This window comes from Podarcis muralis, chromosome 16 (assembly GCF_964188315.1).
Source record: "Podarcis muralis chromosome 16, rPodMur119.hap1.1, whole genome shotgun sequence".
Lineage (NCBI taxonomy): Eukaryota > Metazoa > Chordata > Lepidosauria > Squamata > Lacertidae > Podarcis > Podarcis muralis.
This window is the reverse complement of record NC_135670.1, coordinates 18,123,147-18,148,637: the sequence shown is the minus strand read 5'-3', so window position 1 is coordinate 18,148,637 and position 25,491 is coordinate 18,123,147. Positions and strand designations below refer to the sequence as shown.

Below are 25,491 nucleotides of genomic sequence, written 5' to 3'. Positions count from 1 at the left end.
AGTGTCATCTGCACTGCTCTCCGGGAGTTTCAAGCGGAGCTTGTTCCCGGCCCTAGCCGGAGATTGAACCTGGCACCTTCGGGCATGCAAAGCCGCTTGCTCTCCATGCACTGAGCAGTGGCCCTCTCCCTATCTCCCTTCCACCTCAGTCTCTTTAACTTCTCTTTGTTTCCTTCGCGATTTCCCCCCCTCTTCCCGCTCCCGTCCTTCCCTCCCGGCAGCGCACTCAGGCCGCCGCCAGAGCGAGAAAAGGGGGTGTGTGCGCCTTCCCCGCCGCGCGGAACTACATCCCCCATCAGCCCCCGGGCCTCCCTCTTCCTGAGTGTCAGTTTCACGCTGCAGCCAGGGAATTTAAAACAAAAGAGACTTCTCTCGCTCTCCCTCCGCCCCTCTCCTGCTGTTGCTGGTGCCGCGATCGACTCGTCCTGCTCCTCGCCGGGACTCAGGCGCTCCCTTCACCGTGCCTTTTGCTGGCTCCTTCGCACGCGCGCGCTCGGGGGTGACTTGGGGGCTTTTCCATCCCGCCGGATTCCCCCCCCCCCCGCTCCTGCTTTTTTTTTTTTTTTGCCGTCGCCCCCCCACCCCGACTAGCTCTCTCTTTCTTTCTCTCCATCTCCACACCCACTTCGGCGGCCAGGCGGGGTCTGCGCGACAGCACAGCAAGAGCATTTTAAAAAGAAAAAGGGGAAAGAGAGGGGGATCTTTGTGCGCCCAAGAGCCACACTGGGCAGAAGGGATCAGGTTACAGCAAAGGAACCGAGAGAGAGAGAGAGAATCGGCAAGAAAGAAAAAGAGAGGGGTCGGGGTGAAGGGGAGGGGGGAGGGAGAAAGGGGGCTTGGCCAGCAGGGAAAAGAGGGGAGGTGGGCGGGGGTCTCTCCTTCTTTCTCTCGCCTCCCCCCTACCTCTTTGTGCCTCTCCCCCCTCCTCTCTAGCAGGCTCTTTGTTTCCCCCTCCTCCTCCTCCTCTCCCACCCACCCGCCCCCTCCCCATCCAAGCGGCAGCAGCAGCAAAGGCAGCAGCAGCAGCGAGCCCCATCCTCATCATCACCATCCCGCCGCCGCCGCCGCGCCCCCCCACCCCCCTCTCTCCCCAGCCTTTGTTAGCCATGCCTAGCCTGGTAGTGTCAGGGATAATGGAAAGGAACGGGGGCTTCGGGGATCTGGGCTGCTTCCCAGGGAGCAGCAAGGACAGGGCGCTGCTGGAGGATGACCGGGCGCTGCAGCTGGCCCTGGACCAGCTCTGCCTACTGGGCTTGGGGGAGCCTTCGGCCGCCGCCGCGCCCTCCGCCTCGGCCCTGGGGGTCGGTGGCGGGGCGGTGGAGGACGGTAGCAGCAACCAGCCGGCGCAGCCCCCGGCGCCGCCCCCGCCGCAGCAGCAGCCCCAGCCGCCTCAAGCGCCCCTGCCACAGCCGCCGCCACCGCCGCCGCTTCCTCCTCCGCCAGCTTCAGCAGCGCAGCAGCAGCAGCCCCCGTCGCAGGCGGCTCCCAAAGGCTCCTCGGCGGTGGCCGTGATCCCACCTCCGCCGCCGCCGCCACCCGCGCCCCCGACCGGCGCCGCCGAGGCCGGCAAGCTCTGCGTCCTGTACAAAGAAGCCGAGCTGCGCCTCAAGAGCAGCTCCAACACCACCGAGTGCGTCCCGGTGCCCAGCTCCGAGCACGTGGCCGAGATCGTGGGCAGGCAAGGTGAGCGCTCCGCGCGCGAGAGAGGCTCGCCGGACGGGACTGCAGTGGGGAGGGGGCCGCGCTCCTCCGCGTTGCCCATTGTCTGCGCAACCCCAGCCCGCCCGCCCGCCAGCAGCGCGCCCACACCGCCTCCAGGCTGGCTAGCTGGCTGGGCAGGCGTTGCGCCGGACGGGGGTCCTTCTTTCTTCTTGCGCACCCCCTCCGCTTTCTCCCTCTCTTTCTGTTCTCCAGTCTTTGTCAAGTGCCACTCCCCCCTCCGCTCTTCTTCCTCCCAGTTCTCACTTTCTCTCTCTCTCTTTCCCCACCGGTTCCCCCCTCTTTATCTTTCTTCCTCGTTCCATCTTTCCTTCCATCTTTCTTTCTTCTTTCTTCCTCCCGCCCCTCCTTTGTCCCGAGTCCCACCGTTCTCCCCCTCCACTGATGTTCGCCTCCTCGCCCTCCCTCCCTCCTTCCTTTCTTTGTGCCTCCAGTAAGTCTTTTCCTCCTGCTGCTGTTGCTACCGTCGCTGCACTTGTTTTTCTGGCCTCTTCGCTCCCCCCCCCCCGCCACGTCTTTCCCAGTTTTGTCTGAGAACCTTCATCCCAGCACCCCACTTCTGTCCTGTCTCCCACACCCCACCTCACGTCTTTCCTGCGCTGGTGATGTTGCCCTTCTCGTCCCTCTTTCGTTTTCTGCTCCTTTCTTTTATCCGGCCTTTCCAGCTCTCTCCCTGCTGCACCCCCTTCTACCCCGTCGCTCCTGTTTCTTTCAGACTTTCCTTTATCCCTCTTCTTTTCCTCCACCCGCCATCTCTTTCTCTCTTCTCTCCCCCCCCCCCCTTCTCAAAAAAGTTCAACTTGCCCTTTTCTCTAGCCTCGCAAAAAAAACACTACTCTTGTTCCCACTGAGACACTTAATGTTGACCTGCCTTAGAAGAGGGGGATATCAGTGGATGCAAAGTTAAATAGTGTTTCACACACCACACCCCCACGCCCACTTCGAATCTGCCTTTGCTTTGTATAAATCATTTCCAGGGCCACTTGCTAGATTTTCTCATCTCACACTTAAGATGAATAATGGCCACTGCAGGGGGTGGAAATGGGGGTGGGGTCCTTCTCCATTAGGCATGGGGGGAAAGGCAATGGATGTCTTTTGAGAAAGGGTCACAAATCCATACATTTTACTAGCAGCACAGTGCACTGTAGAAATAAAAAGCACTGGGGATTCTATCGCTCTAAGCTAGATAATAAATAAAATGCATTAAATTTATAGGAGGGGAAAATGGCAGAAAGTTCCCCTCTCTCTGTGTGATTTCTGTCTTGTCTTGTCTCTCGCTCTGTTTTTCAAAAATGGAAATGCAAAATCTGAAGTGCCCCCAAGACACTGTGAAAACACGCCTGTTACTTTTAATTGCATCCAGATCTATATTGTATCTCTCTGGTCTTACAAATATTACAGTTTCCGTCTTGAAGATTTGGTGCACTTGCCATTTTCAATGGGCTGGTGCTAGGGACTCGGTGGGGAAGGCTGAGAAAATCCCCCCTTTTGTTGAGTGCATTTCTGGAAGCAAAAGGGGGTGTGGTTCTCTTCTGGACTGTAATAGTGGCTGGTGCGCAGGGCTGTGTGTGTGTGTGCAGAAAGGAGGCGAATGCTTGGAGCCTAATAAAGGATTGAAAAACAGATTAATAAAAGTTGAACTTGTTATAGAAATATGTGGCCTGTGTTTGTGTGCGTGCTTGTGTAGAGACAACAGTTTATGTTTTAGAAGCCCTCCTTTTGTCTTCATTTATGAACACTTTTCTATCCTGTGGCTTTTTTTAAGTGGTGCTCTGGCTACATGATAGACAACAGCTGAGAGCCCTAAAAAAAAAAAAAAAATTACACCCCATGTGTGTGTTATGTCCTATCCATAGCCCAGGAGGAAGATGGCCAGTAAATTGTCTACCGCCCCCCCCCCCATCTTCGTCAACACAAAGGTGCCAGAGTCTGCTAAAGTTGCCTTGTTTCAGAAGGAGGGGGGGGTCTCCACATTGAGTTGTTGTTGTTAATACTCATGTGTGTGTGTTGTCAGCCCTGGAGATGTGGTTGCAACTCCCAGTTGTATGTACCACAATAAGTGGGGAAGTTTTATAGGGCCTCGGGAGGGAAGAAAGGAAATGGGGTTTCAGTTGCGAATTGTGTGGCAGAGGGGGGCAGGATTATGGGGCAGAGGAGTGAAAGGATGATTCACCGCAAAAACCAGAGCCATGTTATTAGAACAATGGAGCTAGCAATGGCAGGTCTTCCTCCTACAAACAAAACAAACTGTTAGAGACTTTGGGGCTCAGCAGCTGGGCCCCTGCAGCATAGAGATGAGCCTTCACCCCCATATCCATGGGAGCAACACCTTTCTGAGACTGTGTATCGGCACTGTCCTGGTTGTAAAGCCACTATCTCCAACCTTCCCCAGGGAATAAAGCAAACCAAACCTTTCCTCCATTCCCAAAGTCAGTTAGAGTTCATTCAAAACCTCTGCAAAGAAAAATGGGGGGGGGGGGAGAGCAAGGTCGCATGGAGCAACACATGAAAGGGTGGGTGGGTGGGTGTGCACCCACCGAAGGTGCCCACCTCTTCCTCATCTTGTTCATTGTCCACATCGACACACTACCACAAGTCCTGTTTTGCCCAGGTGCTCAACACTGGTGGCGCAGGCGAAGAACTGTTGTGAGGTGCATTGCAGCGAAAGATAGGCCTCTCTTTGTTTAATTATGCTGGGTTCTTAGAGGGGGTGTGTGGAAAGGTGTGTGTGTGTGTTGTTTTTAAAATAAAATTGCCTTTTAAGCCAAATCCAAAATGGAAGGGTTGCATAGCTGCAAAATAAGATGCTGCTGTTGTGTTCTCTGGGGTAACCCTGCTGACCCACACTCAGCAGGCGAAGGGGGTGTGTGCATGGCATACGGCAGTGCGCTTAGAGAAGGGCTGGCGAAAACTAATGGTTTTTCCTCAAGAGGAGAAGTGGGCTTCCTCCCACAGTTTTAGAACCGTAATAAACAGGTATGAGACAGCTCCTCAGTTCACGTGCACCAGCACTGCTCAAAATCTTTTTGTTTCTTTTATTTCCCATGGAGTGGGACTACTTTTGCACTGCCCCAAACCTGAAACTCAAAAGCAGATAAACTAACAAGGCCTGGGATGGAAGTCGCGGTGTCTGCATCGCTCAGGAAAGGCTAGGTTCCTGAAGGCTGGCTCTGAAAAGGGCTCCACCACATCCCCCTTCACCTCAACAAAGAAAGGGTTCTCAGCCCCATTGTTCTTCATGGGGCCTGCTATTGGGTATCTTTGGAAAATCTAACCAATCCATTTTGCCAAAGGCAGACACCATGGCTTCCTAAGCACACTGCTCTATACCGTGCCAATAACACACACACACCCTCCGCCTATCGAGTGTGGGTCAACAGGGTTACCCCAGAGAGCACAATAGCAGCATCTTGTTTTGCTACCACGAAACCCTTCCATTTTCGATTTTGCCACAGAACAGAGGATTACTAGAATATCTACTGGCTTGAAGTCTTCGAGTGAGTGAGTGAGAAAACTAAATTTAGGCATGGCTAGTTGAAGCAGAAGATGGGGGCTATTAAAAAAAACCTACAGGGGTATAAAAATGCAAATATTCAGCTTGCTCAAAATAAATGTTTGGCCTTCATTAATCTACTCCCAGGTTAAATACAATCATGGTTTTCCTTTGCTTAAGTAGCTTTCTTCATCAATCAAAGCATAGATTGTTAAAATATCCAGTGTTGGGATGGCTTACCATACATGTTAAAGGGGGCCATTCAGTGACATTGCTAAATAGCATTTTTAATTAGCAGCATAAATACCCACTGATTTGCCTCCCTGTTGCCCTTGAAAGTACATTGACAATGGGGTTGATTTCCATTCCCACATCCTGGGCTTCAGGAATAAAGAGTCCAGGAGTCCTCCATCCCTAAATGTAAAAATGAAAATCAGGTGTAGCTATTTTGATGAGCAAAAACTGTGACCCCCCCATCTAGGTTTTTGGGAGAGGTACCCAAGCATGGATCTGTTTTGTGCAAAAGGCACCATGAGAGGCAAAGTTCTGCTTGGAGCATATGCACGCTCCATGGAAACTGTGTTTTTAAAAGAGCTGCTTGTATGCTCTCGACTTAATCATGGAGCAAAACAACGCGGCCCTTCAAGTTACGGGATTTATAAAGGATGCAAGATAAGTTCATATTCTGAGTGCAGGCATCTGCCAAGGGCACTTTATTTAATTATTAATTCTTTAATTATCCATCCTGATCTCCACCCTGCTCCAGCTCAGCAGCTCCTGGGCAGGGAAATAGTACATAAGGAAAAACAAGGTGTTAAAGATATACAAATGCACAAAAAGCAAATGTTTGTGGAAACAGGTTCAATTTACCAAATACCTAGTTAACAGCCATTGAGGAGTTTCAAGCCTTTGGGGGGAAATACATTTTATAGACATTTTATAGAAAAACAGTTCCATTGCTGTGAGGCAACCCTCCACGTAGCCTTTCTGCATGGACTTGGTGCATAGACAGTGGGCGCTCTGGGTTGGTCTTAAAACTGGTGATGGAACATGAGGCTGAATGTGTTATCTTATGGGCTGAGCTAAACGTTAGGAGAATCATGCAGTGCAACCCTCTGTCCCTTCAGAATGAAGGTTGTGTGAATCTTGAGCATGATAACATGTAAAACCCCTCCCTGTGGAAATCTAGTATGTAAAGGAGAAGGGTTCTGTCATTGCCTTCTTGCTGGCATGCTATGGGTTGTAGTCAACTAAGTCCTACTCAGTAGACCCACTAAAATTAATGACCCTAAGTTAGTCATGTCTAGTAACATAAACATGGCTACTCTGAGTAGAACTAGCGTTGAATACAACTCTTTGTCTTTGCATTGCATCCATCTAGTGAGCATTTTGAAGCAGTATAGCTCTTTATCTGATCACATAGAGCATCTTGGATATTCAGGTGCGTCAAGAACAGCCAAAGAAGAACCTCACTATTTTTTTAAGAGGGACTGCTGGAGTCATCATGAGATGCATGACTTTGAGTGCAGGAGGCCTTTGTTCAGCTCAATGGATTAATGATGTGGTGATAGTGTCATGTAATACAGTATATAGAGAGAATGTTTCAGTCAAAGTGGTGGAGTTATGTGGAAAGCTGTAACTTCATTGACTTTTAGCAGAAACCATACTGTTGGTGAAATTATCCTCCTTGGCATTGTGGCTGAAGCTGGTAGCACTATACTCCCGCCCACTGCAAGTCAAAACCCTGATTTCTCTGCACAGCATAATGGGTGGAGCATGCCAGGCTGTGAATGATGCTTCAGCCAGCCAAAGTCACCATGGTTTGGTCTTAGCTTTTTCCCCACACTCACTTTTGCACATACCTGCACCAGTGATTTATATACCATGACCTAATTTTAACAGGAGCCACCTCTTCTGCAGTTGTGTAGTATGGCAAATAAATTGCTAAGTTTAACTGTGGTTGTTCTCTAGCACAAAACCAGAGAACTTCCCAGGAGAATCCTGGAGCTTACTCCTGTGCAACACCAAGTGGATTGAACTGCACAAATAGCAGGGTGTGGGGCGTTTAAAAAAATGTTTCTAGACCTCATGATTGCAACAAAATAATGCTTTCTTCTTTAACAATAATACTTAGGATTTATAAAGTGTTTCAGCTATGCTATCTTGGTTAACTTTACAGCAACCCTCACAACTAGAGTGGGACTCCCCTAGTTCTATTTGAGGGAGAGGGAGTTGCACCAATACTATGTTGGCATGAGCTGGTGGAAGTTGCAGTCCAAAAACATCTGGAGGGCACCAGGTTGGTGAAATCTAGTATAGAGAGTGGAAAAGGGAAAAAATGTCACCAGTTCTAGACAAACTTCCTGGCATGTCTGTGCTGGAGGAAGGTGCCTGGAGAAGTTTTAGAATGTTGTTGTTTAGAGGCTTGCAAAAATTGGCGTAATTTTGTACTTGGCTTAATTAGACCTGGCTTTTTTTTTTCTAGTGCCAAGACTCAGCTCTAGAATGCATGTGGTAAAAATGGATGAAAGTGCTGTTGAGAAGGTGCAGGGAGCATTTCCTTCACATATGTAAAATGCATTTCCTTTGACAGTGAATATTTACGTTGTCCTTGCACATTAGGGATTGGTGAAGGGTGTATTCCAAATCGGCAAGTGGCGTTTCCAGCAAATTTGAATCCTGAGACCTATTTTTCTAGAAATTTAAGTGGTGCTCATGAGAAAAAGATAGGCAAATCTTATTTCAGGTTTCTATACGTGTAAGGTAGAAGTGAGGAATCTCCGGCCTGGAGGACAAATGTGGCCCCTAAGCCTCTATTTCTGGTACTTTTTCCACAGGAGCCAAACTCTCACTGGCTTTGTTTTGTAGCCTAAGTGTTTTAATGCCTTGCTGGAATGTGTCCTTGAACTCTAATAATGTCTCCTCCTTGCTTCAATGAAAGATAGCAAGGGGTGTGTGAGCGTGTGAAGAAAATACCCTAATGTACAAAAGTAACATTTGCATTTGTTTCTCACCCCTGGTATATCAGATCCCATGTGTCACAGCAAGGAAAAGATAACAGTACAGTACTATTGCCTGCTTCACACCTTATTATTATTAGGTATACATGCCAAATTTTATCACATGTATTTCAACAAATGTAACTTTTTTGACGATAGTAAGTCCCAGAAAGCTGATTTTTACCAGAGCCTCTGAGTCACACCTGAGAGCCAGTTGTACATTCTCCACATCTTGAGGAGAATTCTGGATGGTTGTTCATATAGTAACATAGCAATTCCCAACTTGCCACCAGAAAGCTGCCAGTACTAGCTCCTGAATGAGACGGTTCACACATGATAGCAAATCAAGTGAGGAACTGCATGTGTAACTGGGTCGTCACAGGCAGAACCTCCATTTCACCTCACACTATCTTTAAACAATACTTGTCAGTTTATACATTTCAGCTGCCAAACTTCAAGTGTTCACTAATGAAGTGTATGTAATATACGTGTATGTGTGAAGCAAAACCATGTGTTTGACACTTAGGTTTGAAAACCTGGGTTTGTCACATGGATAATTCACATTTGTTAAATGTATGTGTTTTGGGGGGGGGTTGTTGTTTAAAACAGGCCCCCAACACTTATGAGCCTGGAGACACACTGGGAAATCCCAGAAACTCATGGACACCACAAAATATTCCTTTAATGGAAGAAAAACTGCTGATACTCAGAATACCTACAGCAAAGCGAAACATCTACACACACTGCAAAATAAGTAGAATTAGCAAAAAAAAAAACAAACAAACAAAAAAAAAAACAAGCAGGCAAAACCCCACCCAGCAATCAATTCCTCTTCACAGGTAACTCTGGGAGTTGTAACTCTGTGAGGGGAATTTGTGGCCTCCTAAAAACTCTCAGCACCCTTAACAGGCTACAGCTCCCAGGATTCTCCTGGTTTATAATGATATCATAGCACTTTAAATGTATGGTGTGGATTCGTCCTCAGTCTGCCTGAGAGAAGCCTGTTGCTTTGTATTTTATACCATTCATTTGTTTTAGTATTTCAAAATTGTGAACTGACTTGGCAGCAAGGCGGCATATCAAAAGAAAGAAAGAAAAGAGCATAGGGTTGTCAAGTATGAATCAATTCTGAGAAGAGGTCCTGACAGAGAATTCTGAGGGTGGACTAGCTTCAGCAGGGTGGGGCTGTTATTTCCTTCACCTTGCAACTTTAATTTGGTTTTCTCAGACCTCTATATGTGTCTCTGGCCCTTTCTGAGTCTTTTCCTCAGCTCCCATTTATTCAGCCCTCTCCCAATTCTCTATAGAAGTTGTGTCCTGAGAGGGTTTGAGAACATAAGAGTCCTGGGACCCTCTTATATTTTCATTTTTACCTCATGTTTACCTCATGTGGAGGCACCACAACATCAGAGGCTGGATCACAATTCCCTTCCAGAAGGTTCTGAAGGGCCAAACCAGTCCCTCAAAATTGCCCACAGAACATGGTAGCTGGGTTTTAATGGCTTTCTTGCATGCCTGTATATGAGAGCCTGAGTGAAATCAGCTTTCCCAGAGGGCTTGGCCCTTTTCATACATTTTTTGTTCACTAATGAGCACATGGGGTGTGTGTATGTTTGTATGTATCAAATTCATAGCCTGCCCTTCCAAAGGGAGCCCAGGGCATCTCACAGAAATAAAATTACATAAGAACAATTAAAAGCAGCACACACGACAGGCAAAAGTAAAAACTTCATAAAATTATCAGCCAAAAGTCTGGACATATAAGAAAGTCTTTAGACGTTTTTTGAATTCAAGTAAAGAGGGAGACCTCCTGATTTCCCTTGGGAGGGAATTGAGAGGGTACCACCATTGAGAATGTCCTGTCTCTGGTTACACCCTGCAAGCTCCCCGTGTTCTGAGGTAATCTTTTCAGGAACCTATGCATGTGCACCCAAACACATACAGTGGTACCTCGGGTTACATACGCTTCAGGTAACATACACTTCAAGTTACAGACTCCGCTAACCCAGAAATATTACCTCGGGTTAAGAACTTTGCTTCAAGATGAGAACAGAAATTGTGCAGGCGGCGCGGCGGCAGTGGGAGGCCCCATTAGCTACAGTGGTGCTTCAGGTTAAGAACAGTTTCAGGTTAAGAACAGACCTCTGAAACAAATTAAGTACTTAACCTGAGGCTCCTCTCTGGAAAATGGAGAGTCACAAATCACATGTTTAGGAGGCTGTACAGTGGAACCTCGAGTTGCAGACGTAATCCATCCTGAAGGCATGTACACAACTCGAAGCGTTTGCATCCAGAAGCACTGTGTCTGCGTATGCGCACGGCGCAATTTAGCGCTTCTGCGCATACATGAGTGGCAAAACCCGGAAGTAACTGTTCTGGTACTTCTGGGTTGCCGCAGGACGCAACTTGAAAAAACGTAACCTGAAGTGGACGCAACATGAGGTATGACTGTATATGTTTGGGTGCAAGAGCATAGGCCCCATGCAAGTGATACACTTCCACCTTATGAAAACAGCTCTTGTCTTCCTCCAGATGGGTTATGAAAGAGGTGTCAGACATAAAGCTTTATTGGGATGTTTTAGGGGCCACCCCAACTGCTACTCAAATGACTGAAATATATTTGGGGCTCAGAAACTGATAGAAAGAGCCTCTCATCGCGCTGTCTTTCTTGACATGCACTCTAAAGCAGCATTTTCATACCACGACCCATCTTTAACTCTAACCTGCAACTTGGGATCCATTTTTCTTTTCGCTATACTAATTTCATTTTAAGGTTGTATTTTCCTGCTTCTCTTTCTCCTCACCATTTTTCAGGCCCTCTCCATGTCTTTCTGCTTTACCTTCTTATGCCCCACCCTCTTTTTTTCTTAGCTGATAAAAAGGGTACAGTAGTACCTCAGGTTAAGTACTTAATTCGTTCCAGAGGTCCATTCTTAACCTGAACTTTAGCTAATGGGGACTCCCGCGCCACCGCTGCATAATTTCTGTTCTCATCCTGAAGCAAAGTTCTTAACCCGAGGTACTATTTCTGGGTTAGTGAAGTCTGTAACCTGAAGTGTATGTAACCTGAAGCATATGTAACCCGAGGTACCACTGTATTGTGCCTAGAAGATGCAAACCTCCAGCCTAAAAAAAAACAAACAACTCCTGGAGAGCACAGTTCTATAAATTGACAGTTTGGGCTAGCCCCCATCTTTTTGGAGGGGGCCCAACAGGATGCTATTAATGGTCGTGGGACCTTCTTGTCAGCAAACCTGCCCCAAGAGCCACCATGCACACGACCCAGCAGCATTGAGGAAGAAAAGCAGCAGCCACCACTTGGTCAGTGCTTGCCTGTTCTCCTTCCAAGTGGTGGTCCCCCATATTAGGTTTCTTCCTTCTTTCATGGTGGCCAAAATTGAGCCTGGTAGGCCCAGCCCTCACTATGTCCCTTCAAGGGCTAGAGCAAGGGGGTGAGGGCAGCTGCAGTGGCTCTTCAGCACTGCAACCACTCATTCACTTGAGGTGGGCCTGGACGTCTTGGGCTCTGCCAGAGGTCACCAGCTCCTGATGCTGGCTGAGGCAGTCAACTTCAAAATTTTGTGCCTCTTTCAACCCCTTGGCTGCAACCTTTTATTTATCCATCTATTGAAAACACAAATAAAAAATATCCAAAGCAGTTCACAAAAGCAATAAACAATCATCCTAAAACAATAAAAGACATGTGACGCCAAAGTGAAGGAATTAAAAACAATATGCACTGCTGTAGATAGTACTGTAGATGCTAAATGAGTATTAATAGTCAAGCAATATATGAGTGGACAGTATTTATTTATTTATTTAGACACAGGCTAAAACCACGGCCAGCTCTACTATAAGGCAGAGTGAGGCATCTGCCTCAGGTGGCAGAAGCTGCTGAGTATCAGCAGCTCACAATTGCTTTTCTTGAATTCCCTTTTGTTGCCACACAGCCTGTTCTAGGCCCCTTAATCTGACCAGCTAACCTGTCACCAGTGCTGAAGTCAGATTTCAGTGTTAGTGCAGTGGCTTTTCTATACATTGAATTGGGAAGGGGCACCATCTTGTTATTTGCCTCAGGCAGCAAAATTTCATGGGACAACCGTACCGAAAAGATAGTATGGTCATACTCCAAACCTATCCGCACAGCTCAATGCAAAGCATGTTTCCTTGGAAATAGTATTAAGTGGGATTTACTCCCAGGTAAATGTAATCATAAGTTGTCTTCCCTGTGTGCTTAGTGTTTTTCTGTATGTTTTGTTTCCTTGTCTTTTTCCTTTGCATTTTGTCTTCTTTTAAAAAACTCAAAAGACCTTTATACCAAAATAAGTGCAAAGAAAATGGTGGCAGTGTCATGGTGTGACAGTGACCCGCCTGAAGCCAGGATGTGACCCACTTGAGGGTTCTTCTGACCCACCACATGAAGATTGATGCTATAAATTATTAAAAACAGGTGACATGCAATAATTGTTCAGTGTTGTTTGTGTATGTGTGCACGCCATTCTTGAAATCAAACTAGGGCAGAGCCCAGAGGAGGACCCAGGCACTACAGAGCAGGGGCCAATGATTTTTAGTAGATCATTGGAAGAAGTGTAATATGCTGCAAATGCGTTCTTTTGCAAGATAGAAACGAAAACAAAAGCTATATATTCAGTTCACCACTTTTAAAAAAGTATTTTGGGGTGGGGAAAAGGAGTCTCACCTATTTCTTTTCTGTCAGCTGGGCTACAGCAGCTAGTCACCTGGCAACCCTAAACAGTGGGATTATTAATTTGGTGTCAATTTGTGCACACTGGGGGGAGGGGGTTAAAGGCCTGACCTCCAGGTATCTGCTCAGTGAGTGAATAAACACATTTGAAATCAACAGTCCTGGGTTAAGGCATGAAAGCTACAAAGCAGTGTTTTGAAAGCTCTGCTATCATACTGGTATACACACCAGAGATCTGCTGCAACTCAGTGGCAGACCTGGTTTTTGTTTTTCTCCCCGCTTAACATACAAATTAGTCAATGTTTTACAAACAATGGATCTTGTGGTAGTCACTGAGATTATTCCACTAGGAGAGGGTTCTTTTTAAATTACGGCTTCATTTCCAGAAGAGATTAAGGCCATTGCTCTGGATAGTGTGTGTGTGTATTCTGTGCCATAGTAACTGCAGGTCTGTACCAAGAGAAGCTGCATTCTGCATCCTGGCAATGCAAATTTGAGTGACAAACTTGCTTCATTTTACACAATTTATTTCACCATTTTACTGTTGGGCATTCTGCTGCCTCTTGTCATGGGAAGGAGCTATGGAGGACTCTGGAGTCTCCCAACCTCTGAAAACTTTAACCAGCAATTTGCCAGCCATCTGAGTTTCACTATGAAGCAAATACTCATAACCCTAACAGCCAGAAACTTTCTTTAAAAGAAGGAGAGAGCGCTCAGATTCTTAGGAATGTTAATTTGCACCTAGTACTGTATGCTGCGCTTTTGCAGAATCACAGTGCACAAGCAGCCCCAATACCTCCATCAGGTAATCAGGTCCAGAACTCCCACTGAGACCAGTGAAATAACGGATGCCCCACTGAGGCAGGCCCAACTCATTCAATGTTTCCCATTGCAATACAGTAGATCTAGAGCCAAAATAGATTGGCAACTTGAGTGCCTCTTAGTAATGTGAACAAAACCACGCAGAGGCAGACCAGAGTGGGGAGTGTGCACTGAGGAGGAAGAAAAGTCCGTGAATGAGCATGTAAAATTTCTAGTAAATTCAAGCAAACCTTGGTTCTGCAGATCAGCCTGGCTGAGAATCTAGGGCAGTAGGAAATTGTCTCCTGAAGCTCAGCTTAATTCAATTTCCTCCCCCCCCCCCAAAACAACCCAACGCCTTTGCCTCAGGACCCCTCCCCCTATACTTTGCACCTGCCCAAGCTTCCTTTCCTGTTGTCACCCCCTCCCCTTCCTGGTCGGGCATGGAAAACATGTGTCCAAGATGACCATCCCAACAGCGACACACCCACTTTCTACTGTACTGCGATACATTCAAGATCCGCGCCTGGCTGCTGCTGCTGCTGCTGCTGCTGCTGGCAGTGCCGTTTTTTCATGCAACAACAGTTTACACTGGCAATGCAGTGAGGCACAGATATTCCAATGGTTGGCTGGCGATCTGTAGCACATGCTTTAATGATAATAATAATAATCTTCATCATCTCCAGGTTTTGTTTAGCTTAACCCCCCCCAAAAATGTGTTAACTGTACAGCAGATATATATAACCTTTATTTATTTTTACAAAGTCTGTAGGAGCATAATAGGATTTTTCCCCCCCCTTGCCTAGATATGTTTATTTCATAAAGGAATCGTTCTAATTATTATTCAGCCTGTGCTGCAAGCCAGGGTTAAGATTTTCAAGATGCCCGCCTCTGTCTGGCCAAGTAAAGGGATTTTGATTATACTTTGTAGAATGGATGCACACCTGAGATATATTCTGAACACTGAGAAAAATGAAGTGTGAATATGACAAACAGGTGTTTGAAAACATCATGGTAATATCGGGGTGCTGCAACCTCCCTAGGATCGCCTCAGGCTCCCTATCTATCTGACTTTGTTGCAGTGTCAAGCAGCCCACAGTATAAATCAAGACATACATTCCCTCACTCACCAAAGAAAAATGGAAGTCCAAACATCATTGGCTAAATTTGCAAGTAACTGCTTTGAACCTATGAATAATTAGATCCTTAAAAGAGTAATCTTTAGCCTTTCCAGGCTGGAGACAAGCCATGTAGGATCACACTGCTGATTTTCACCTTCCTGTTTATTTCTATGAACAGAAGAAGCTGCCTAATGCAGAACCAGGTCACTAGCCCAGTGCTGCCTCCTCTAACTGGCAGTGGCTGTCCCAAGGTCGCAGGAAAAGGCATTTCCTTTCTTAGCCACCTAAGGTTTGTTTAAATAGAGATGTCAAGGAGTTGAGCTGGGATATTCTGCATGCAATGCTGGTGCTTTACCCTTGAACTGGGCCCCTGTCAAGCTGGTATTGTCCCCTCTGTTTGTCTCCTGTTTGATTTCATCCTTCTCTCTATCTTTGTATCTCAAACTCTCTCTCTCTCTCTCTCCCCACCCCCTTGCAACTCCAAATTTACAAGGAGCAAGAGGCTGGGATCTGACACAGGGCCTTTCCCATTATAGCATCCATCCTTCGGAATTCACTGCCTGGGAAAATCCACCAAGCTATTTCCTTTGTTCTTCCACCAACCTTCATACACACAAAACCTTTCCCAGACTATTGTTATTGATGCTGAGTTTGTTTATCCTGATTTTGACTGGTGTTTGTGTTTACATTAGGTTTCATAGTGTACTTCTGTAGACAACATTGTGCAGGAAAACAGGGAAGTTCCTGCATAACTGCAACAGCTTTGCTCTCCAACTACAGGAGGACACCCCCCCTTTGTCATTTCACATTTCCACCTGCTAAACATGATTAAACCGATCTTAAGTCTTTATTTTTAAAGACTTCAAATTGTACATCAGAATGTATAACCTAACAATTGTTCTGGCTGTAGGTACGAACTGACTGTGACAGATTGCTTGTGTCCATGTGCATGCATTTATTAGTGCATTTAAGTGCACTTGTTCGGATGAAATTTTGGAGAGTCCAAACATCCTTAGAAGGCAAGATAGAGACAAGCGTGGAGTTCATGAGATTATTTTAAAAGATATTTCATGCAGCAAAGTAACTTGTGGATTTACAAAGCTTGGCTTACTGCACTATTGTGTCAAGTAGAAGGGTCTCTGCCTTCATTTCTACCTGACATGCTAGGTTTCTATGTGCAGGGAGCATTCAGTTACATGAGCTGCAGCCTGAAATGGTACAACCTACTTCATTTAGGGCCAAACTTGACATGATGGCAGCTGTTATGTGTGTCCTGACCTAGCACTACCCCAACCACATAGGAGCAGGAATGGGGGTGGGGTCCTGTTCTTAAAATGGGGGCAGGGCAAACATGTGAGCCCCCATCTTATGGTGTGCTTCTCTACAGCCTCTCTGCCAGCTCCAAGTAGAGAGAGTTCAGCATTCCTCACCTCCTTTTGCTTTTAAACTTGCACAGACACACTCACTTGATACATAACAGGGGTAGTTTAGTATTTAAATATATCATGCTCTTCCCATTGCATCTATATTGGCCCCAGGAACCAAGGCCTAATCATACAGGTCTTCATGGTCATTTGAGATGTCCAGAGAAACAAACAATTCAGATGTGCACACAATTTCTCTCACTTTCATGCTCCTAGTGGTGCAGTAATAAAACTGTTAGCTAAGCAGGCTCTGGTATGGTTTCAAACTAGATGAGGGACACTGTGCTGAGATTTCTACATTGCAAGGGGTTGGACTAGATGACCCTAGAGGTCCCTTCCAACTCTATGATTCTATGAATGATTTTTTTCCTTTGCTTTTTGGCACGCTGGAACTCAAAAAGCTTTGCTATATGGCTTGGTTTCCATAATTAACAAGGCCCTTAATTAACGAGTTCTTGTTTAGAAGTGGGGGAAGATCCCACAGCTCCACTTGAGGTTGAGAGAACATCTACTCCACCAACGTATATTGGTTTTATACCAATTTGGTTGTCATGTGTCCCTCCCCACAAAAACACAAAGTACAGTATCCTGGGAATTGTAGTTTGGCGAGAGAGTCTCAAACCCCTATATCAGAACTACAGATGCCCAGAGCATGGAAATGACTATAAAATACATTCAAGACTGTACTGCAGATATGTTCTGAGTATGGATATAATGGGTGGGAAAACCTACCCCAACAATTCAGCCCAAATTCACAGCAGAGGAAAACAAGCTCTGAAACGGTTAGGTTACAAAAATCCAGTTGAATTAGTAACTTGGGCCACATTGCAGGTGTGCAATTACTTGGAAAGGGATTCCATTCTTCAGGCTTCTTTGGAGTATGGGGGACTTTTAACACAGCAAACTTGTTCTTGCAAGCATTCCTCCATCAAGTCATGTTTGCAGCTCCGCACCCTATTCATTCCACTTTGAGGCAATTTCCTAGGACATGGCAGAAACAACATACATGACAGGGTGGCAAGCATTCACGATTCCAGCCCTGCCAGGCAAAACCTAGCAAGAAAAGTTAACAATTTCTCTAGACCACTTCCACGTGCAAAGAGGTTGGCATCAATATTGTCTTCAGCTCACCTACTACTCAGTAGTGTGCCTGCTTGGGCTGGGAGAATGGGGCAGAATCTGCAGGGATGTGTACTTCTTGCTTCCTTCATGTGGGGGGGGGGTCTCCCCTCCCTCCAACTCTGTTTCAAGAGGAAGGGTTCCCTCCATCTGTCTGACTCTGCGGCACCCTTTGTCCTGTTTCTGGGCCAGTCACAGCCTCCCCCACCCATGGTTGCCTGCCTGCCTCCTTTTGTCTGTTCCTTGATTCCCCCTCCCCCTTTCCTCCTCTACGCTCTCCTTGTCAGGGTCCCTTTTGCCTTTTGGTCTGCAGCGTCCCCCTCCTCTTTTTTATTTTTTACCCTGCCTGCATCCCTTTCTCCCCCCTCCCCAGAGAGCCTTGTGCAGCAACATTTGTCCCCAATTACATCTCTGCCTTGGTTTCCTTCCCATCTGCGCCCAGCATGGGCTTCCCCATCCTTTGTCTCTCCCGTCTCCATCACCCCTTTGTTTCACCTTTCCTATTACACGAGGGCTCTTTCATTGCTCTTCCTCCCTCTAGCTCCACTCAGTCACTACCACCACTACTACCCATTAAATGAGGGAGGGCCTCCGTGTCTATCTTAGCTGAACACATCTGGGGAGAAGAATCGGGTCGCCGCTGTTTTGTCTCCTAAACAGGCCTTGGACGTCGGCAGATTTTCACAATGCAGATTCCCGGCCCCAATGAAATTGATCCTTTCGGTGCAGTGAGAGAGAGAGAGATCAGTCCATTAGGGGCAGCATTCCCCCCTCCCCCCAACTGCACTGCATTTGTATCCTCCCAAGGCGCAAAGCAGCAGTGAGTGGGGCTCTCTGGCTTTCTGCCAGTGCTTGCCATCTAGACTGGGATTTCTGAAAACATACCTTACCTCAAGTCTTTCTTGGGATAAATTATTTATCCCAGTTCCATGAATACAGAGGAGGGAAGAAATAAGTTTTTGTCTCTAGAATATTTCGTCTTGGAACATCCTACTTTTCATTTCTTTGTTTAATGATGTTGTGCCATAAGGGCAGGGATGGGGAACTTTTGGCCCTCTGGGAGTTGCTGGACTACAGCTTCCATCAGCCACTGCCAGCAGGGCCACTGGTCAGGGATTGTGGGAGTTGTAGTTTAACAATGTTCTTGTTCTCCAGCTCCCATAAACCCCCAGGCAACATGGCTAATAATCAGGTATGATGAGGGTTGAAGTCCAGCAACATTTGGAGAGCCACAGATTTCCCATCCTTGTTCAGTGGGATTTTCTTTTTTCTGCCACTAGCATTCATCAGACCTTTTATAAAATGGAGTTGTGCTTGAAATGGCCTCATACATGGGGCAAAGAATTGCATCCAGGTGATCTCTCCAAACTTCCCAGATTCCCAGCTGCTGGTATTCAGAGGTGCACTGGTTCCAATACTGGAGGTAGTACATAGCTAACATGCCTGGTAGCCACTGATCCTCCATGGGTTAGTCAAAAGTAAGGACTTAGGGCACTTACACCCAGTAGTTTATTGTGGAGTCAGTGCTTTTTACAGCATCCACATGACATCAACCCAATCAAAATCCAGTATATACCCCCTCCCCATTCCAGTTTAAACCAGATTTACTATGGGGGGGGGGAATTATAAGATTTTCCATAGAAAAAGAAACTAGAGATTTAGTAAGAAAGTAATATGGGGCAGCATTTTGATGATGACATCATATGGATGCATTTTGCTTGTGGGGAACAAATCATGGAATGTTAGCACTGGAAAGGAGAAATGTAACCTAGGACTCTGCTAGATTGGTAAAGAAAAAGCAATTTACATGTGTTGTATATGCGATATAGCATTGTGCCACCAGATGGTGATGTGGACTCCCATTTTTCTCTACTTGTTTTCCCTGTTTAAATTTACAACATGTTTAACTGAAACACTTCTTTGATGTGTCTAGATCCAGCCCTAGAGGGGGGAAATGCTACCTTACTCACAGCGTTCCAAGAGACTGTCTTGCTGGATCAGACCAAAGCGTCAGCTAGTCCGGTTCCCCACAGTGACCTACCCCAGCCACTGGTATTTGGAGGCAAACTATCTTTGAACATGGAGACTTGATTTTGTTATCATGGCAAATGGTGATTGAAAATCTCTCTTCCATAACTTTGTCCGATCCCCATAAGGATTCTGTGTAACATCCAACATGAGAGGCAGTCTGCCATTGAAAACTAGTTGCTGGGGAGGGGGCTCCTGCCTTCATGCCCTCCTTCCCATAGACTGGAATAGATGGATCTTTGGTCTGATCCAGCACAGACTCTTCTTACATTCCTAAAGCCACATAGAATAGTGGTTATCAGCACACATTTCTCCAACAAATCCCCTTAGTTGTTGTCTGAAGAAATAATCTTCTCTGAGGCCTATTAAAAACACTTTAAAACTAGTTTCAATCATAAAATTAAGGTGGGTCCTGAAAATATACACTTCGTGTCAAAAGCCAGGGTAAAGAGATGTGTCTTCAGTATTCTCTGGAATATTGAAGGTGCCAGACTCACCTCTGTGGGGAGGGAGTTCCACAATTTAGGGCTTACCACAGAGTATGTTCTTTCCCATTTTTCCACATGGCGCATCATTTCATGAGCCCGTTAGTTGTCTTTTTGCTAAACTAAAAAGCCCAGAACATTGTTTGTAACCTTTCCTTCTAGGGTAATTGCTCCAGCGCACTGATCATTTTGGTTACTCTTTTCTGTCCCTTCTCCAATTCTTCAATGTCATCTTTAAGGACTTTGTGGTGGCCAGAACTGTACATTGCACATATCCTCAGTGCCTTTCGAAACTGGGCCTACCACTAACTCGTATATCCTTTGTTTCTTTTCTGTCTTTAAAGGTTGCAAAATCAAAGCTCTGAGGGCAAAGACTAACACCTACATCAAGACTCCAGTACGTGGGGAAGAGCCTGTCTTCATGGTGACTGGGCGGAGGGAGGACGTCGCCATGGCAAGGAGGGAAATTATTTCTGCAGCCGAGCACTTCTCCATGATCCGCGCTTCTCGTAACAAGGCTGGCACCACCTTCGGCAGTGCTCCAACCTTGCCGGGGCAAGTCACCATCCGAGTCCGGGTCCCATACCGCGTGGTAGGCTTAGTGGTGGGGCCTAAAGGAGCTACCATCAAACGGATCCAGCAGCAGACCAACACCTACATCATCACACCCAGCCGGGACCGGGACCCTGTCTTCGAAATCACGGGAGCCCCAGGCAACGTGGAGCGGGCCCGAGAGGAGATTGAAACTCATATAGCCGTCCGGACAGGCAAGATCCTAGAATACAACAACGAGAATGACTTCCTGTCCAGCAGTCCTGACTCGGGCATGGAGAACCGATACTCAGAGGCCTGGCGGGTTCACACTCCAGCCCCTGGATGCAAGCCTCTCTCCACCTTCCGTCAGAACAGCCTCGGGTGCATTGGCGACTGCTCTGTGGACCCTGCCTATGAGACACCCCGGCTGAATGACCAAAACGATTTCAATTACAGTTACCTCTTCCCCAACTATGGTGTCAACAAACAAGATCTGTATTACGGCGTGTCAGAGTCTGGTGCTCCTTTGTGGGCTGGGCAGGAGAACACCAACCCTGTCTCGGTCCTCTTCTCCAAGCAGCAGCGATCTAGCAATACAGGCACCATCCATCCCAACTCGCACCGCTCCCCATCCTCATCTATACAAGAGCCTACCCTCTCTGGGCTTCCTAGAAGGTCTCAGGGGGAGCCTTTGCAAGGGTTTTCCAAACTGGGTGCTTCTGCTGCCACCCGGACGTCCATCTCCAGCAGCCGGGAGTGCATGGTGTGCTTTGAGAGTGAGGTGACGGCAGCTCTGGTCCCCTGCGGCCACAACCTCTTCTGCATGGAGTGTGCCGTGCGGATCTGTGAGCGGACTGACCCAGAATGCCCCGTGTGCCATGCAGCAGCCACTCAGGCCATTAGAATATTTTCTTAAGAGAGAGAGAGAGAGAGATTGAGAGAGGGGGGAAAAGACAACATAGGGGGAACTGGAGTGGGTGACAGGACGGGAGGGAGGGGACAGCAGAGAGCGAGAGAAAAATACAGATATGAAATAATTTGAAGAATGAACGAATTAGGGGGGAAAACAAAATGAAATTAATTTAAAGGAGAAGAAAGAAATTATTTTAGGAGCAATGTAGGGTTATTTTTAAAGAAAATAATAAAGATGATGATAAAATTAAAATGGAGAAGCCAGGAATATTTGGGAAGGTAATCACTACACTATAAAGCCTGTAGTGTCATTTTTAAATCGAGAAACTCTTTAACACACACGCAAGTGATTCTCAAGCAACGTGGGAGGTACGATGTGGTGGCATTTTGGGGCAGGGCCTGTGGTTTCTGCCGGCAACAGAGAGAAGTCATTACTGGACAGGTCAGGGGTCGTCTTCTCATCCCGCAAACCCAGCCTTGGTCTTGGTCTGAACGTGGTCTGAAGTTGCTGGGCCCTTCAACCTGCCTGGTGGATGAAAAGCTCAGAAAGAAGTAAATCAGGAAGGGAAACAAGAAAGAATAATGAGAGAAACCATCAGCCTCTGGGAACCTGATCAAACGAGGGCACAACTGTATTACCTCAAAACACTTAAAAAGAAAAAGAAGCAGCTAAAGATCTTTATATTCTTTTTCCTCTATTTTTTTCCTAAGAAAAAAAAATTAAAATGAAAAATAATATTAGAGCCAGTGAAATGGGGAAATGGGGGTGTTAGAAGAGCCCCGAGATAAAATCCTCCTGGCCACCGTTTTATTTTTCCATTTTGAATCTTCTGAGCCACCACAAAACTCTTGAACTTTGATTTTTCTTTTTCCTATTCGAGCAGGGATTCATCTAATAAGAATCAGGAGTCACTAACAGGGTATTTCCCAAAAACAAACCCCCCACACCACAAATCAACGCTTCCATATTCCCACTCAAGGGGGATTTGGTGAGGGTTGACATCCAGGTTTCTGCATTTCGCTCCCCGCACTTGCCAAGCGATGCAATTTCAAACATTCATGCAAAAAGACAAGCCTTGTTTTTTCCTTCCTTTGTTTCTCTTCATTTCAACAACGACAATTTCGCACCAAAACCTAAGAAAGATGATCATGCAATACTGGCAGCGAAGCCCACTTAAAACAAACCCACAACCCGACAGAAAGCAAAAAATATATATATACGAATTAACATGTTTATATATAATTTTGTCGTCTTTTTAAAATGGACCAAAACTTTTGTTACACAAAATCAAATAAAGAGATAAAATGAGAGTATATCCTTATGGACCAAAACCTCTTTTTGCTGTCCTCATCTGGATCTTCCTGAGGTTGCCCTAGTTTTATATATTATATTTTTTTCACAATGAAGCAAACAGACACATGCTCAAAAAAAAAGAAAGAAAAAATAATATTGAATTGCCTTGTTAAACATCCTTAATCATTTCAAGACATTTGACTCCTGCTTTTGTTACATAGGATACTTTATCAAACTGTTGGGAATTGGAGAGACAAGCGCTCAAACTTGCTTCCCTGCCAATTTCAACGCCCTCAGCAACGTAATGTAGTCAGGTTTTTTCAAGTTGCTACATGGATGCCAAATTGCCAAGATTCAGAGGGGTGGATTAAAAATAACAGAGTTATATGCATTAAGTGTGTGCATGTGTGTATGTACACACGCACATACACACACACGGTATATGCTCTCCTTCCCATTCCCGTTTTTACATATGCTTACACTTCTTGGACCCTTATTTAGAAGGAAACGTTGGAAACAAGAAACTTTGCAGCTTCTTATAGATGGTTCTAGAAGATGAGAGCTTCTCAATTTTTATCCTTGTATGATACGTTGCAGGAAACATGACTTTCATCATCACATAACATGCTTCCTGATGGAAGCCATCCCCTCTTTTTCTTCCCCCCGAATACTGTCCTATTGATTTGTCCTACATGGCCCTCAAGTCATCCACTGACAGGGCTGGGTGTGCTCTTGTGCTAAACAGAATCCCTTCAGATTCCACCCCAGATTTTGCAAAAATTATTTGACATAGCTGTTAGCCTTGGGAATCACAGGGCTATCTATGTGCAACACCAAAGCTTCATCCCTTGGCCAGAGGAGGTTGGGCTGTGGCTACATATACTCCCTCCCATGTTGTCCCATTGGGAAGCCTCCTTGGATCCTGATTTCTCATGATGCCAAATTCCACCTCTTATACTTTATCCCTACTTTCAGAGAGTACACACAGCCCTGCAGCTCTACCATTTTTTTATTTCGGCAAAAACCCAAACTGCATTCTGCTGAATGTAACAAGTGACTATAATCCATGTCTGAAGGGAGGGAGCTGGGGGTGAAGGTGTTGCTTTAAATGATGACAAAACATGTATTGTCCTGGAATTGGAAGAAGAAGGGGTTAAGATGAAGGGCGATCACCTCCTAGGTTCTTAACATAACATTCAAAAGACAATGCTCTGCTAAAGGGGACACTGTCAGTTTTACTTGGGACTTCCTACCTACCCTTGATGCTGAAGTGGCTTCATTCTGCATTGCAGTTTTGTGCAGGCATCTGGGTGTTTTCCAAAAAACAAAAACCACCCCAATCAAAATTATTTGCATTTTTTTTTACATTCAGGTGAGCTTGGCAACATGAATTGCCTGCTCTCCTTTCAAATTCCAATACATAACTGCCTCTAAATGGTGCTGGACTGATGGCAGTTCCACAACTTGAACTGGATTGGGTCAACCACCATGGAAAATTAGAACTTAAGCATGCCAAATCCGTTCATGACAAACTCGGGTGAATTTTTCTCTATGAAAGCAAATGTGGATGGTTGCCAGTGGACGAGATGGAGCTGATTCAGGTGGCCTTCAGCCTCTCAGTTTCCAAATCTGGCAAAAGTGTCCTTGTCAGCCTTGGCCAACCCAGTACCTCCAGATGGCAAAGGCTGGCCTTGCCATCAAGATTCATCTGGAGTTGCCTTCAAAGCAGCTTGATCTCCACACCACGTGGGAAGTGAAGTGTGCGGCTTGCCCTCTTCCGTCCTTGGCACATCCCTTGGCATGCCAGCAAAACAACTTTCTATGCATTCCTTTTGAAAGCCTGCAAAGGCTTTTGAAATACTTGGTAACTGGCCTCACCAGCTTTCCCAACCCCCTTCTTCTTAAAAACAAGTCCCTTCATGGACACCACAAATTCTGACAGTTTCCCCTTTTCTTTAAAAAATAATAATGAAAAGTTCTGGTGCCTGTTTTGTCAAATAGGACTGTATGACTCCTGGTATGAGAAATGGGGAAAGGAAATGGGGGCTGGGGGGAGGAGGGTGGGGAGAGAAAAATACATTTTTCTTTTTTTGGAGAAAGAAAGAAAGAGAATGCAAAAGGAAACGAACGGATACTGACGTGATTCCATTTGTTCCTGGTGTGGGAGGGGGCTGCCTGGCCTTCTCCCACTCATGTAGATAAAAGGGGATAGGGGGAGGAGGAGGAGGATGAGCAAGAGGGTGTCCCAGACTTTGTGGCAAAGGAATAAAGGGTGGGGTCAGAAGGATGGCCCCCCCCCCGTCTGATGGTGCTCCCTCTGACAACGTTGCGCCCCATTCGGGGCTGGATATATTCTTTGGATTTAGTTGTTCTTGGCGGAGTGAAGTCTGTTTCGTAGTTAATGTGAGAAAGTTTTCGGTCAATGTTTTTTTTAATTCTTTTAATGCCAGGCAATGGAGAAAGGATAACTGAGGAAGAGGAGAGGTCTCCCTACGTGGGGAAATACTTATTGGGAGGTTGGGGCAGATTTTAGCTCTGGCCCTATGGGGTGAGTAGTAAAAGGGTGGAAGAATGGCGACCGGGAGCAGGGGAGGTGCATGTGGATCTGTTCCTACCCTCTTTCCCCCCCATTGTCTTTCTTATTAAAACAAACATTTGAAACACTCTTCCCCACCCCCACCAACACACATGCACGCATGGTGAAAATCAATGGATATTCCCCCTTTAAAAAATAAGATGAAAATAAGAGTATAAAACCCAAACCAACATCCACACTTGCTAATTAGAAATGGAAGGGGTATGTATCCTGTCTTAGAACAAATGTTCTTCATGAACCAGGCAGGTCTTGCCTCTTTTC

General features: G+C 46.2%; 1 protein-coding gene across 1 annotated transcript; it reads left to right on the top strand.

Annotated features, from left to right (window-relative positions):
* The first annotated feature begins 847 nt into the window (after positions 1–847).
* Positions 848–25,206, top strand: MEX3A (mex-3 RNA binding family member A). Its single transcript, XM_028710441.2, has 2 exons — positions 848–1,683; positions 20,239–25,206. Exons 1-2 carry the CDS (start codon positions 1,107–1,109, stop codon positions 21,342–21,344), a joined length of 1,683 nt encoding a protein of 560 aa, XP_028566274.2. The 5' UTR covers positions 848–1,106; the 3' UTR covers positions 21,345–25,206.
* Positions 25,207–25,491: the final 285 nt, after the last annotated feature.

Coding starts and splice junctions, on each gene's coding strand:
- MEX3A (XM_028710441.2), top strand. CDS start 1,107: ATGCCTAGCCTGGTAGTGTCAGGGATAATGGAAAGGAACGGGGGCTTC. Junction 1,684..20,238: donor CGAGATCGTGGGCAGGCAAG/GTGAGCGCTCCG, acceptor CTGTCTTTAAAG/GTTGCAAAATCAAAGCTCTG.